The sequence below is a fragment of the Stylophora pistillata genome, chromosome 2, assembly GCF_964205215.1.
Source record: "Stylophora pistillata chromosome 2, jaStyPist1.2, whole genome shotgun sequence".
NCBI lineage: Eukaryota > Metazoa > Cnidaria > Anthozoa > Scleractinia > Pocilloporidae > Stylophora > Stylophora pistillata.
In genome coordinates this window covers 27,199,191-27,214,228 of record NC_142520.1, presented here as the reverse complement: position 1 = coordinate 27,214,228, position 15,038 = coordinate 27,199,191, and the positions used below count along the sequence as shown (strand labels likewise).

The following is a 15,038-nucleotide window of genomic DNA, read 5'->3' as shown; positions in this document are numbered from 1 at the left end:
ATATGACCGTGAAGATATCGACCAATGGTTGGAAGAATTCGATTATCAATTAGAAGCGCGGGTTATTTCTCCCGAGAGCAAAGTAGCCTTAACACAGCTTATCATACACATTGCCGGGCCAGCACAAGACTATATTCGAACACTTCCCGCTGACCAACGAGCGACCCTTGGCTTAGTTAAGGATGCCTTGAATCGTTCCTATTCCCATCGGAATCGTGAATGGGTACAAAGGCAACAGATAGCCCAACGACGGCAGAAACCAACCGAGCCACTTGGAGATTATGTAAGTGATGTTGCATCGAAGCTCTACAGATTAGACATGCAGGAAAACACCCGAGTGTACCATTTCGTTGAAGGATTGAAGCCAGAACTACAGATGGAAGTTTTGAAAACAAAACCTCAGACTCTCGCAGAAGCCGTCGAAACCGCCAAGGAGTTCGACGCTCTTCTTGTCAGAGCTAATACGTTCGTGCCAAGTGAACCTACTACAGGGGCTTATCAACAAGCTCGGGGAACTAGTGAGCAAACTGGCTGGCAGTTCAGGAACTAGCGCTATCATAGAAAAGCAGCCAAAACTCGAACATCCGATAGTCGCCAGGATGGAATCGTTGATTACTAAAGCTAAAAATCCACCTTACCATTCCAGAAGTCAAGAGTCCCATAGTATTCTGCAAGAAATCCGCGAAATAAAGGAGAGTCTTCTGGGGGAGATTCCAGAACTTGACCGACGAGTTGACGCCCAAATAAATGGCTTGGCTAGGCGTAGTCAAAATCGTCGTGAAGAACCACAAAGACAGCGAACACGAGAGGGACGACCCATTTGCTACTCTTGTGGAAGAGTAGGCCACGTTCAACAAAATTGTGACCAAAGGTCCCCACGCGGAACCAATCCGAATTTTGATTGCTACCAACCGCATCAGCAGCGACGTCTGCCACTTGATGGTTATCCACCTCGCTCTGGGTATCAGTCACAACGACGTCAGGGATTACCTTTCTTAGATCCAAGGAATTCTAATTTAGCCGCTGTTTTCGAGGACGCTTATCAACACAGCCACATGGCACCATTGGCACACAATCAAGGTTGCAATGCGCTCCCACAGAGTGAAGGAAAGCTCCCAGGACTGAACTCAGGCAGAATCGACTCGCAAGTCGACAGTGAAATTTTCAAGCCGCGCCAAAATGTGCTCCGATTCCAACAAGAAGTAGCCAGAAAAGACGAGGTGGAACACAATTCGCCAACGACCGAGTTTTTCCCAGCCCTAAAACAACACTTGGACGATATGCAGGAACATTACGAGCACGCTTATGCAAATGACAAGGCCCTCAACACCTCAACCGCTGACCACTCTGAGAACGCGTTACGAGGAAGCCTGGATGAACGAAGGCCAAACCAGACATGGTCGCTCGTTCACTGGGTACGAGTTCACCCCACAAGGAAAAGGAGAAAATGAAATCCAAGAAACGCCAGAGGAAACATGAGGCAACTGAAACTACTCTGTTTAGTAGCACAGTGTGTTGTACAGGAGTAATGGTCAACGCCGTCGCTGAAATTATTGCGAACTCCGAGAGTACACAAATAGTCAAATTAGCTCCAGGTCCCTTTACCGAACAACCAGGTACTTCCGCCGGATGTGAATCAGAAATCAAACAAGATCCGCCTCTAGGCCCTTCTCCGTCAATGCCTTGTGCTTCCGCCGAATGTGAACCTGAACCTGTGAACTCATTTCCAGATCCCTCTTCGTCACCAAGTACATAGTTCCTTGGGATGTGAGGAAATTCGTCACCCAATGTCCAGGCTCCTGAACAGGCCCCTTGCGAATTGATGGAAGCTACCACTGACCAATGTAACGTCACGTCCAATGAAGCCAGACCACTTGCCTTAACAGTCACCAACCAGTTGAATGGACAAGACATTGGGTTACTTGTAGACCCCAAAGTAAGCATGTCTGCCATTGACGAACAGCTCACACGAGACCTATTTGACGGAAAATTACCCAGGTTACGGGAAAGCCCCCGCGGCTACCAGTTTCACAGTCCACTTGAGAATGTTAGAAGCTTTAAAGCAAGTGACAAATTCAGCTCTGCGCCTCATCCTCACCATTTTCTAGACACAAACTTACCGCTGTTTGCCAAACAAGAGCAAATTAACGAGCTGGGAAAGAAGCTAGATGGAATCGTTAGGAGTGTACAGCCTAAACAGGAGGCCAATGATAAATGGAGGTAGTACAGTTTCAAGACAAAACCCGTATGTTATAGATGTGGACGCCCTGGCCTTATTCAGGATCACTGTAACTATAACCAATCTAATGAAACTAAGGTTTCTAAAGAGAGAGACGGGTCCCACATCGTGCTACCCAACCAACTTACTGTCAACCAGAAGGAAACTCCACCCACGAAGAAGAAAATGAATTGGATACTGAGGAGACCGCATTACAACTCGAAAGTCAGGAACACGCCACAAACAGCCCAAATTTACCACAAGGGACGAAGGCGGCACGAACAAGTCACCAAGGTAGTCACACCGAGGAAACCAAACCAGAGGCCAAGAAAGTTACGAATACAAAATCAGTTAAGACGTGTCCACTCGTAAATAAAGCAGAAAAGTACCCCACCAACCTGACCACTACGAGTAAAATAGCAGGAAAATCCGTTCATCTAATGGTGGACTCTGGTGAACACGTTTCAGCTATAAAAGAAGTTCCAAAGGAAGTATATGGTGGAGTTCCTTATCCCGCAGTTCAGATTGGGAATGAACACCCACAGATAATAGAAATTACCTTGCCGCTACACCTGGAGGAAAGTCAGTTCCCTACTGAATTCCAAGTCGTATAGAACCTTGCCTATGATGTCATTCTTGGTCGCGATTTCCTCCAAAGCCACAGAGCCATTATTGAACTCTGTAACAACACAATTATCATTACAGAAACAGAAAATCCACAGAGCCAAGAAAGTTCAACTGCAGTGCCTACAACGGAAACGTTTACACCTCAAGAAAAAAATGTCGAGACAAGAGAAAACGCCTTTGCCGGTGACGAAGGCTCTGTGAAGTGATCGGATGTAAATCTGCCTCCCAGAGATCCGAAGGACGAGAGAGTTGCACTCCAGTCACTCTTGATATTATTTCTCATTGATATGTCCCTGTCCGCAACAATTCACATCGACATAGATAGTAATTTCAAGTCCGTTATCCAGAAGCCACAGACGTCCTTTGTCCAGGTGTCACCAAAGAGGGTTTGGCACAAAGATGACCCTTCTGATACGCCAGCCAAAATTGATTACAGAACAGAATTTGACGAAAGATTTGATCGATACCGAGCCGAAGAACCTACAGGAATAAAAGTACCTGAGTCTCATGATGTACTCAAGAAGACCATTTATCTTCAAAGCCCTGACCGACCTTTGAAACAAGCAGCGAGTACCACTTGACTGACGACCAGAAAGTAAGACGGAATTAAGATGATTACTAATGTGTTATTTTAAATTTCCTCCAGGACGTATTTTAGTTACTTTTTAATTAGGAAATAGATGGTTATGCGGAGTGATAAATACGACATAAGTACATAAAGAAGAAAATATCATTTATCCTTAAGAAGAATTTATTTGCAATAAGAATGCCAAGTTTATTTGTCATTATGACCCCTACGCTTTCTCCAAGTTTTTCTCGACCAGGAGGTCTCGATTTAAGGTGGGAGGAATGTTACGGAAAATTTAGTGATTTTTCCCTGTCGCTGTTTAAGCATATTTATTAGTTATTTTTTTGGTATTCTAGCCTTTCTCAATTCATGCAAGTTTCTTTCATTGCGATGTTTTAAAAAGATAAAAAGCCACAAGTAAACTTGGAATAGTCAAATTAGATTGTACAGCTGCATGTCAGTACTTTTATTCTTCGTTACTGAGTTGTGAAATTTTTAGGTAAATATATGTGTTAAGAGTGTTTCTGACAAAATTAGTTCTCATGGTAGTTGGCAGCTGAATTTATACTCGTAATTTTAATATCCTTTCATACGATAGTTTCCATACCGACCGTGCATAGATAAGCAGAAACTTTTAATTACCATTCCACTCTGATTTCCTAAGCTGTGTTACTACAATTCAGATCGGTATATTTTCTATACCAGAGGTGTGAATTCTCATCTAAGTTTCCTATTTTTAATGGCCTCGAGTTTATTGCATCCGACCTTTTAATTTGAAATTCTTTCGTTGTAGAAACAGCTGGGAATATTTAAGAGATCTTTACCGCTACTTTTGTTATGCTGTTCAAATGTGGTCGATTAGTTAGTTGATAAACATTTCCCTTGTAAAGTTTTAATGATTACAAACTTGAGTACGCTAGAGATCACGTCGATTGCTGGCCTGACCTAGAATAAAGTTTACCGTGGAACCAAACGCTGTCTTCCCCTTGACGTCCGTATAAGCTCGCTTGAAGTAGATCCCTGCGTACCAGGAAACCGTGACGAGTTTTCGTTCTCGCTGCCCCCAGTTATTGTTGTGCCATCTGCAAAGGTTCAGTTTCCCAGTTTGGGCGCGAAAACCTATCGTCACAGCATTACAATTTTAGATTCAACACTGATTCATTTATCAAACGATGGGTGCGGTTTTTTTATGCGATAATACATGAACGACAGCGAAAAAACAAAGGAAGCAAGTTTCTAAAGAATCTTTTGTGTTGTGTCGTAGGGTATAGAAAGATAATTTGGTTTCATCAAATAAGTTGATGATTAGTTTTCTCGGCTAGTGTGGATAGGCCCTAATGTTAATTGGGTACATACAATTGTTGTGCCGCGTAGCACTATAAACACAAAAGGTGGAACAGAGAACTAACTCTAAAGTTCAAAGTGAAACCCATGAAAAATCTACTGAGCGTTAGCCTTCGTAAAGGGTATTAGCGGTAGATCTAATCCGGAGGTCATGGATTTGATGTCCACGGAGGTCGCAAAATTTTTTTTAAAAACCCTTTACTAGGGCTAACTTTCAGTGGGTTTTTCATGGGTTTCACTTAGCGCTTTCATTTACGCTTCAGAGTTGATTCTCTGTTGCACCTAATGTAAATTGGTCACAGTAAAGAATTTCCAAAGCTGACATTTCAGGTGTTAGCCCTTTGTTAGAGCGAAAAAAGTTATCACAGCGTAAGCAGATGCTCATAGCTTCCAAATAGCAATTTGTCTGACTGAAGGAAAACGTTGTACTTGATTGCAACATAAAGGTCTTTATTAGTGTCTTCGTGGGACTCTCGCGGGAGTCAATAATGTTGTTATGGCCTTTTGATAATGAATCGGTGATGACCTGATGGTTCCAACATGGACTATACCTTCTCAGTTTCTTGACTTTATTAGGACATAAAATCTCATAATGAACTTCGCTTTCATAAAGTTGTGTCGATGTGAATTTGGTACTCTCTCGTGAAAACAGTCTGCAAAGTCATAGTATGGTTCACTCTGATATTTGCCCATCTGCTTGCACTTGATGAAATGAAATATTTGGATAACCCTCCGTAGGTTATTGTGAAAGGGACAAAAGGATTTTCGATCGATTGGTTTTATTGTGGTTTTGCGGGTTTTTTATTTACATTGAGCCGTGTTTTTATCATTTAAAATCATTAGCATTTGAATGAGGGTCTTTCGACCTAGATCAAATATTTTTGCGAAGCGATTTTGCAGTTTTGTAATCTGCCTAAAATTTCCTTTTGTTTATCTCTGCAAAATATAGAATGGTATGGATTTTTCTATCTCTGGAAAGATAGCATCGAAATATTACTGATTTTTGCTTCGAGTCATTTATTCTCTATAAATATGCCTCAATAGAACATCGGTTTAAAGAGTGCTACAGGTGTGAGATTATATATTTACTACAGTAGAAGTAAGATCTTGAACAAGGTGGTGTAAAAGGATTACTCACATGTTTGAGAAACAAAGACCTTTGACCTAATGAAAACCTCTACTAAGTTTCCCAAGAACAAACCACCTGGTATCAGTATTATATCGGCGAAGAAATACGTGTTTAAGAGGGCTCCATAATCAATTTTAAGATATGATTCTTTACCTTTTCAAGGAATTTTCCTGGGGAAACGCTTTTTTTATCTCCACATTTTGATCTGAAGTAGTTTTCTATTGGTGTCTCCTCTACTAACTGAAGAAGATCAGAAAGAGCGAGATCGATTTGTACCCAAGCCTCTCCTGTTGCGCTGCTTTTCATTTATTTAATCTCCAGATTTCGTTCTGGGGGACTTTTCTTTTGGCGTCCTTTAGGTATCGTGGTCTAACGAACAATAACATCATTTTTAAAGTATGTTTATTTATAGTCTACATGACGGTGAAACTGATTACATAGCCCCATCTATGAACCGTGGAAAACTGACACTAAAAGGTTTTGAGCGAGAAAGTTTATAAACAGCATGACGGCAGCTAACAAGGAAAAAGTTTTTTCCGTATCTCTTTACTTCGTTTCACCAGGAGCGCTCGGCGGCGCAGGTGGAGCCTCACTTCCCGCTTCGGCTGGGAGAGCCGCAGGCTTCGGGTAAGGCAACTCATCAAATGATCTCTTATCGATACATTCGCACATGCATTTGTAGGCGCTACGCATACAATTGCCATAAACGGTTCCCTTTGAGAGGCATTTGTAGAATTGGTTATTGCAGTCTCGACAGCAGTCAAATGTCTGCCTGCACACGTACTTCTTTGGCTCTTCTTCGTCTGGTGGCAGCAAAATGGCTGAAGCGTCACGGCACAAAACTGGGAAATTCTCGTAGCTGAGGTATTCGGTTTGTTCCTGTTGAAGGAACAGAATACAACATGCAGATCAAAATCATTGAAACTACAGAAATTGTTTTTAACAGTTAAGAGAAAAATGTACGAATCGATTACATTGCTTCATACCGAGAGGGTTTTTAACAGAAAAAGGCATTTCTTAAGTGAAGCGAAAAATAGTCGAGCTGTTCTAAAGTACTAAACAGTAATAGACAAGAATCATTCGAGGGAGTTTTGAAGGGAAATTGGATTACTTCCTTCTCATGTTACGCATTAGCACGCAAGTTCCAAGCTTTCTTGTACCTGTAAAGACGAAGGAAGTCTGTTTTCGTTCAGGGCATCACACACTCCATCGCAGTCACAGCCGTGAGGTTTTGGGCTTTGGGTTGCAACATTTTTTGTTGGTTCATCTGGAGCAATTGTTGTACCTAGTGGAAGCACGTTCGTTGGGTCTTCAAGCTGGAGAGAACGAAATCCTTTGGTGGCCGGAATGGCCAGCGCGACAAAACAAATCAACAAATATGGCTTCATGTTGAGCAGAAAACCGAAAGTTGTGCACTGGGTGAAAATGGGTGCGTAAAAACATTTTATATCAGGAAAGCGGAAAAAGACATGCGTGGTCAGTGTGGAGTGTTTGTAGTTTGTTCAGTTGCATCTGTTGTCTTGAGGATTGTTTCGATTGATTCATGCAGAACGTCAGTTGATGGCAAATAGAAGTTGAGCATACTTCGGTTGACTTCACGTGCTGGTGGAAAATTTCAACACTTCTTCATGAGAAATTTCGAAAAAAGTAAGAAAAAAAAAAACAACTCAGATCTTAATTCAGAAAAAAGCCTGAGTTGGAGAAAAATTGGTCCAATGTCTCATTGATAAAATGTGACATTAAAAACGTGATGGTGTTGTTTTTAACTTTGAACACTTTTTCCTGTTTATGCGGGAGTGTGCACTGAAACGTGCTTCACTCAAAGTAATCACTATTTGAAAGTTAAGGAGGCGTTGCGAAAATAATCTGTATTTAGTGCACCGAAAAAACTAATGGCTTTTTATTATGTTGTTACAAGTTTTCAAAATTAAAGCCCTCTTAAATCACATCGTGTCGCTTTCCCGCGTCCAAGCGTTTTTAAAAAACATCACGTTAGAGAGGCGCAGAGTACGACATTTCCAGAACAAATTCAATCTAAATTTTCACTGACGCTTTAAACTAACGTTTTCCCGAGTTTTTAAAGCGTAACTTCTTGCGTGAGCTCTTGCGGAGTTTGTTTTTTCAAAGGAACTAAAACGCTTAATTTCAAATTGTTTTGTGTTTTGTGATTCATTGCATTCAAACACACGTTCTTGATTGTGAAACAAGATTGGTGTCTTTTCGCTTCAGTACATTGCGGAAAGTGTACTGGTCAGGTAACTTTAAACAAGCAAATCTAGGTGCACAAGTTTAATGATGCCCGGGAAGGGCCAATATAAAGTTAAGTTTACATTAAGAAGCACAAATCTCTTGTCGAATTAATACGTTATCGGCGGGGTTCATTTGTTAAGCGCCCCATGTGAGTCAACAAAATTATGGAAATTTTTCCATCCGTTTTCACATGACAGTAAAAATAAAAAATTCTCGCATTTCTTATTTGTGCTGTTATAATATCTTTTTATTTTTCATAAGTTGGACTAGTTACAAAAATATTTTATAAGGGGTTCAAGAATTTTAATCCTATTAACAAGTCGAGAAAAAAAAGTCAGAAAGAGGAAGAAAGAGGATTAAGATGGGGAATAAAAGATTTTTGAAATTGTTTTCTTAGAGAATTGGAGAATCGAAAGCTATCGGCCTTTAGGAAAGCCTCGAGGGGGTAATTGACTTTCCTAGTTATTACGCCAATATATTTTTAGATAAATTGATTCAAGGGGAGTTGTGATACCAGAGTGATACATCTAAACTTTTATTTCGTTCAATAATGAATCTGTTTTACACAAGCCTTCGATGTTACACCGCTGCCCAACACATAAGAATAATACAGAATGACATAAATTCGTTCGAAATCAGACTTAAAAAGTTCATCGCTACTTGCAGATGAAAGTTCTTTGCCATCGCTCACTTGGAATTGAGGTCTTCACTTTCCACGGGCCTGTGTTTTTTCAGGCAATCGCACTGGCACTGGTATTGCTTCCTATAGCAGAATTCTGGTCCGCCGGAAATTTTAGCCACGTCTTTGTTACACTTTACGAATTTTGCATTGCAGGCTCGACAGCAGTCAAACTGGTACAATTCAAGCCACTGGCACTTGTACGGACGCTTAGCGAACACGACAGTGGACGCCAAAACACAGTCCGCTGCATCAGGGTCCAACTCAAATTTGCGAAAGTTATCGGCCTCCTTTAGGAAAAGAAAGACAAAGAAATGATTTAAGATGAGTCCATTGTAGCAGTCAAAGCGAGTCATGATTAGGTATGGCAAGACCACTCCTACAATAAGGTGAGACAATTGAGCTTTGGAGGGTATTGAAAAGGACACCTGTTATTAAGAACCAAGACAGAAGACTTAGAAATTGAACAGAGAGGAGAGATCCTTACCGTCAGAAATTTCTTGACTTTGATTTTTTCACAATCTCCCTCGCAAACAGCTAAGCATTGGGTAGACTCGTCGTGTTGTATCAGCAGCTTTGGGCGAGGTTCATCCAGTAGCTGTAGACTCGTTGTCTTGGGCAAAAGGTCTCGGTGCTCGGGACGAAAGAAACGCTTCACATGTTCTTCAGTGTTGAAGTCGTATGCACTAACGCAGAAAACAGCCAGCGAAAACGAACCGAGAAAAATGGAAATTTTCATACTTTGAGCGAGTGTAAACGAACTTAGAAAGGTTTGACTTCAACTACAGCCTTCTAACACTAAAGCAAATGCTTTGTTCAACACACCTTTTATATCGCCAAACAGGAACTAAGACCGATCTTTTGTTATGGTGCCGGACTATTGATAGGTCGTGTTGGTCATTGGGTGGGTTTTATATGTTTTATCAGTCAAGCGTAATATGTACCGATGTCAGGTCAGCTAAACAAATGTTTACCCGTGAATACCAGGTGGAGGTTAAGTTGAAAAACGCTTTAAAAACTTCTTTTGGTTACTTTTCCATAATGGGTTTTGTTTCATCAACACATACGATTTTTCTGTTTTTTTTTTTTTATGCTTTAGCAGTCGCGCGTAATATGTGCCGTTGTTAGGTCAGATGAAGAAATATATACGCGCGAATTGTCCCACGACTAAAGGTTAGGTTGAAAACTTAAAATCTTTTAAAAATGTACCAAAAGGTTTTTTTTTCATATTTCGTCAATACACACGATTGCAATCCGTTTTTTTTTTTAGTGTTTGCACGTTTTCCATTCATCCACGCTTTTCGAGCACAAAAATATGGCCATTAAGTTGTCCAGTGATGTATGAAAAACGCTATTATCTTTTCTAACGGTATTCCACGTTCTGACACACACATTGATCTCAGAAACTTTTCGCCTGTGAATTAGTGGGTATCTTGTAGCTCGTACCACTTGTAAAGTGTGCCCACAAACAATAATTACACGGTAATAGTTGTAGCCCCTGAAATTACTGAAATATTAGTTAATACACGGCTGTATTTCTTGCGCACGAGCCGTGAAAGTGGAACGAAGGATTCCAATATCTCAAAGCCCTGTACATATTTTTTACGAGACTTTTCTCCCGCAAACAGCTTGAGTTTTATACCTAGAATATCAGACCTAAGGCTTATTGGAGGGTGACTTTAGAGTGCAAATTTATTTGCGTATTTTCGTGATTGGTGGTTAAACTCAGTAGTAGAACATTAGGGTTATACAAACAACAAATTAGTGATGTGGAAGTCGCAGTGATCATTAGTTGTAATCGACTGAGTTTATTGTTAAAACGGAAAAACTATTGATCCATTATATTTTGATGTTTTTTTTTTTCAGTTGATATGCAATGTGTTTCTCTGTTTCCCATCTTCATTTCCATCAATTTTATTTGTGTTTTGGTCAGTAAATTTCAGAATACCGCTGTAACTGAAATAAGGTTCTCTACAACTATCTTGAATGATGTAGCTCGGAGAGGTGAGAAATGAAGGATTTCTCAACTGCGTGGTGCGCTCTTACATCAGCGCTGTTATCAGTTGTTGTACAAACAAGTGCTGTTGTCAGCGCGAACCAGAGGCAAGCCGTTCAGCGAGAAATTGCAAAGACAGTTAAAGAAAAGCTTCGAGATACGTCAGATTCTTCTAAAGGCATCTCCTGCAACTGTCGGAATTACTGCCCAGATCCTAACAGCTCCGAACTAGAAGTAAGTGATAATGCTATCAGTTGTGGAGGTTTCACCATGGAGGGAAATTAGTGAGCGTTTTTTTGTTTTTTCAACCTTCTGTGAAAATTGTCTTGCTTAACTGAAAGAGGGTTCTTTATGGAGTTAGGAGATAATGGCTGTACATCTTAGAGAAACCGTTGTCATGAGTCTTGATTTAAAAAAAACCCAGCTGTTTCTATTGTTCCTCGTTGTAGCTTTAGCAAGAGATACGAGCAAGTTGAAAATTTTGGGGTCACAAGGCGTTGTTCCAATCCAGTTCACAACAGCTGAATTAGCCTCCATACTACAATACTGAAAAGTCGAAATGTTTTTACTCAAGACCTGTATACTCGCAAAGGAAGAATTCGAACATGCCCTATCGAATTCAATATACCATAACACTGAATGATTTTCGACCTAAAAGAATCGCACGCAACTCTGAGATCTCTTTGTCTCAGTATTTGGTGCAGAAAGATTTGCCTATCGCTCTCTCAAGTTTTGTTTCATTCCCCTGCATATACAGGGAAAAGAAAAATAAAGGCGTGGGTATTTAGAGTTTTGTTGAAGTATTTGTGAGGAATCGATTGATTGTCTACTCTCAGCATTTGGTTATTTCTAGAAGACGAGTCTGCAGTTAGAACTCGTGTTCAAATGAAGAACTTTCCGTAGACATTTCACTGTTGAGACCGTTTCTAGGGCAAGAACTACTTTTCAGTCTGGGCACAATGGTTTGACAGGGAAGACCTCGAATAATGCGAACTAGATTTGGATCAAAACCCATATAATTCTTCATAATTACGCAAAAAATACAATTTTCGTGTTTTCTTGCTAAACACAAGTGATTATCATATTTTTTTTCAGATGATACATTGGATTGAAAACAACCCAGTGGCCTGCAAGGAATCTGCGAGAATCGATATTGAAAATAAGGCTTACCTAGCACGCTGTTTCTTCGATTGCTGTCGCATTTGCAACGCATCTTACTTCAAATGTGTGTTTAGTAACACCAGAGAATCATGTTTAGAGGCTGCTTACAAGTGTGCCGGCATTTGCGTCAAAGAGAGCCTCATAAACATCAAGATCAAAGGATGGTGACATTGAAAATAACGTACTGAGGATTTATACGAAACGTTTAGTACTTTAGTTGAAGTATTGGCGTCAACTTATTTGAGCACCAAGCGCAAAGGAGAGGTACCAGGAGTCTGTTGAAGAACTTTATTTTTCCTCTCTGAGACTCTGTCTAAATTCTACTGATACAGCTTTAAGTAAGCGGTCTTGAATGTCCTATAAATGGGCATGTTTGGGTTTATGGGACAGCCGGCCACGGCAGAGTCAACATACTTTTTAGAATGCTAACCAAAACAATCTTACAAGAAATTCGAAATGAACCAATCTCCGAGAACTAAAACCTAAACAAAGGTTCCCGTTGAGAATTCTAAGCAAGGTCAAGGACGCACCCAAACGCGGCTAGCGATGGCCATTATCGTGCGAGAGTTGTGCCTTAGTAAAACGGTCGAAAACATACCACACTAGAGGTAAAAATAAGTATGTGTGTTCGTGCAGCACATAACAAAGCAAGGTTCACGAGACATCCACACTTAACTGGTCAATATTCCTTGTTTTAGTAGTTCCCCAACACAGAGGCAGCCCAAGCTCACTACTAGAAAAGCGGACGTGACTCTTACCGAGGGTTCCCAATAGGCTTTTTGGGATCCGGGATGTGGCTTATTTGAAGGCCGGGATTCGAGATTTTGAGGGAAAAGGGGGACGAGATTCGGGATTGTATTTATGACCCAGACAGGAGATTAGGCGATTTTAACAGGCGGGAATAAGGAAATGTCGCTTTAAAGAAACCGAAATTCGGGAATTCCAGAGGCTGAAATATGCAAAGAAAATCAAGCTGTCATCTTAGCTAGCTCATCTTATTAACGTCGGAAATAGTCGAACAATGACCTAGGTGACATCCACGCTCTGTGACCCCTATGGTGATCTTTGGTCTATTTTCGTGAACCTTGAACACCTTGGCCGTAATGAGAATCCAATTTGACCATGTCTTTGTGACCTTTGTTATTTGTTGAACGTGATATTTCTAGTATCAAGCTCATACATATCCTGATCGGTGCGCGTGGGATATTTGACGAGGGGGAGACTAGCTAAGTTATCGTTTGCGTAGTTTAACGCGCCCTAGCGATGTCGGTTAACATCGACAATTATGTTGCCGATGTTATTAGCTGCGTAGCTTTTATGAGAAGGGGAAGAGCGGAAATTCGTTTCTTGTTTTGTTGCCTCTACTAATTTAGACTTTTGGAACTATTACATTGCGAATGAAGACAATGAATTGCAAGAACTTCGACAGTGAAAAATGACAGGGCGCGTCATATAACTAATAACGACGAGACCGACGATGATGTTGGTGGAATTCCGTCGTTGGATCGCGAGGCAACTTTTTTGCTTGGAACAGTTTCGCGTTTCGGAAGAACTGTTCGCTTCAATAGCAGAATTATAGTTTAATTGCAGCGAATTGCTAAAGAAGCTCCTAGATGATAGCAGTCTTAAAATAAACATTTCGCATTAAATTTAGACGTAGGTGACCAAAGCATACTATAAGAGTTTGTAGGGATTTAAAATTCAAACTATCTCTATTTTTTCCTTTGAAAGCTACAATACAGTGACGCGTACTCTTTAATTCGCATCAAAATCGGCCAAATGGCCAAGAGAAGCGTTTCGACGACATAAAGAGGACACCACTTAGAGAGGTTCGAACTTTATCGTAGCTTTTCAAAGGAAAACAGAAATAGTTTTCGTACGAAATTGAACTCCATACAGGCTCTTATTTTAACCTCGTATAGTACGCTTTGGTTACCGGTGATTACCGCATTTTGGGCCGCAACATGTAGCACTGTTAAACTGGGGTCGAAAAGAATATATGTTTCAGTATCTGTTGAGCACAATTGTACTCGATTTTATGGAATTTCCATATGATCGTTGCCATGGCTGAAAATTGTGAATGAGCAAACTGTCCTCTGAGTTGCGATTGACGGTGACTTATCATATATGTAGTGAACAGTTAAGATGCCGTGGTACCTCGTGATATGTACTGAAGCCTAAAATTGTTATATTGTTTGCATTCATTTCTAGTTAGCTTTAGGGGAGTAAGATAAAGTGTCGATATTCCTTTTCGTTCACTTCTTGTTTGTTACGAGAAAATTCGATTTGAACTTGTCTTTTTCCCACATTTTGGGGTGTAAGACCGTCGGCTCAAAATAGGTCAGCAACGGTCGTTTATGACGTCAGTGGTGGGAACCAACTTAAGAAAAACAACTGTTACTATTTCATTTTCGTAGTTAATCCCCATTACAAGTTACGCAACTTCGATAACTCCATAACCAAATCAAATTTCTATATGAAGAATACGGGTTTATTATCTTTCTTCCCCACCAATGACGTAAGAGCGAGCTAAAATGACCGCTGACATCGATTTTCTGAGCCGCCGTACTACGAGGCCAAAATGCCACTTTAATCTATTTTTCCGAGGTGAAGTTGGGCCCAAAAACTGAAAAAAACCCTCGAACATTGCTATTTGGACAATAAGCTGCAATTTAAAAAATGTGAAGGTGTAGTCTGATCGTCCGGGTGAGTGTAGTCCTGAGAAGGACTGTTGTCGGTGGCAGTGACTGACGTTTCGACAACCTGTGCGGAAGTCATCATCAGAGTCAAGTGAATGATTGTTGTCAGTAGAATGTTCTTATTCCAGTTCGTGTGAAATGATCGGTTGGTTTTGCCGTGATGTTATTGGCTGTAAGACTCAGGTGACGTAAGTCGGTCGTGATTGGTCTGTTTCGATCTGTCGGTAAAGTTAGGTTGTTCTTTTTCGGTCGTTTGTGATGTTTATGTCGTGAATGAGTCGTTTGTATGGGGCGGGTAGTTGTTGACATCTGTTTAGGGGAGTCTGTTCTAAGTTAGTAAACCAGCTTTCCAGAGTCAGTCGTTGAA

The 15,038-nt window shown here is 40.7% G+C and overlaps 3 protein-coding genes across 3 annotated transcripts; 1 reads left to right on the top strand and 2 right to left on the bottom strand.

Annotated features, from left to right (window-relative positions):
* Nucleotides 1-6,271: 6,271 nt before the first annotated feature.
* Nucleotides 6,272-7,316, bottom strand: LOC148738117 (uncharacterized). Its single transcript, XM_088748625.1, has 2 exons — nucleotides 7,047-7,316; nucleotides 6,272-6,765 (listed from the first exon to the last, which is right to left on the bottom strand). Exons 1-2 carry the CDS (start codon nucleotides 7,272-7,274, stop codon nucleotides 6,433-6,435), a joined length of 561 nt encoding a protein of 186 aa, XP_088604751.1. The 5' UTR covers nucleotides 7,275-7,316; the 3' UTR covers nucleotides 6,272-6,432.
* Nucleotides 7,317-8,655: 1,339 nt separating this feature from the next.
* On the bottom strand, nucleotides 8,656-9,663 carry LOC111341018 (uncharacterized). The gene is made up of 2 exons (XM_022947950.2): nucleotides 9,303-9,663; nucleotides 8,656-9,105 (listed from the first exon to the last, which is right to left on the bottom strand). The coding sequence occupies exons 1-2, from the start codon at nucleotides 9,552-9,554 to the stop codon at nucleotides 8,824-8,826; spliced, it is 534 nt and encodes a 177-aa protein (XP_022803685.2). The 5' UTR covers nucleotides 9,555-9,663; the 3' UTR covers nucleotides 8,656-8,823.
* Nucleotides 9,067-13,990, top strand: LOC148738116 (uncharacterized). Its single transcript, XM_088748626.1, has 3 exons — nucleotides 9,067-9,204; nucleotides 10,749-11,045; nucleotides 11,907-13,990. Exons 2-3 carry the CDS (start codon nucleotides 10,827-10,829, stop codon nucleotides 12,138-12,140), a joined length of 453 nt encoding a protein of 150 aa, XP_088604752.1. The 5' UTR covers nucleotides 9,067-9,204; nucleotides 10,749-10,826; the 3' UTR covers nucleotides 12,141-13,990.
* Nucleotides 13,991-15,038: the final 1,048 nt, after the last annotated feature.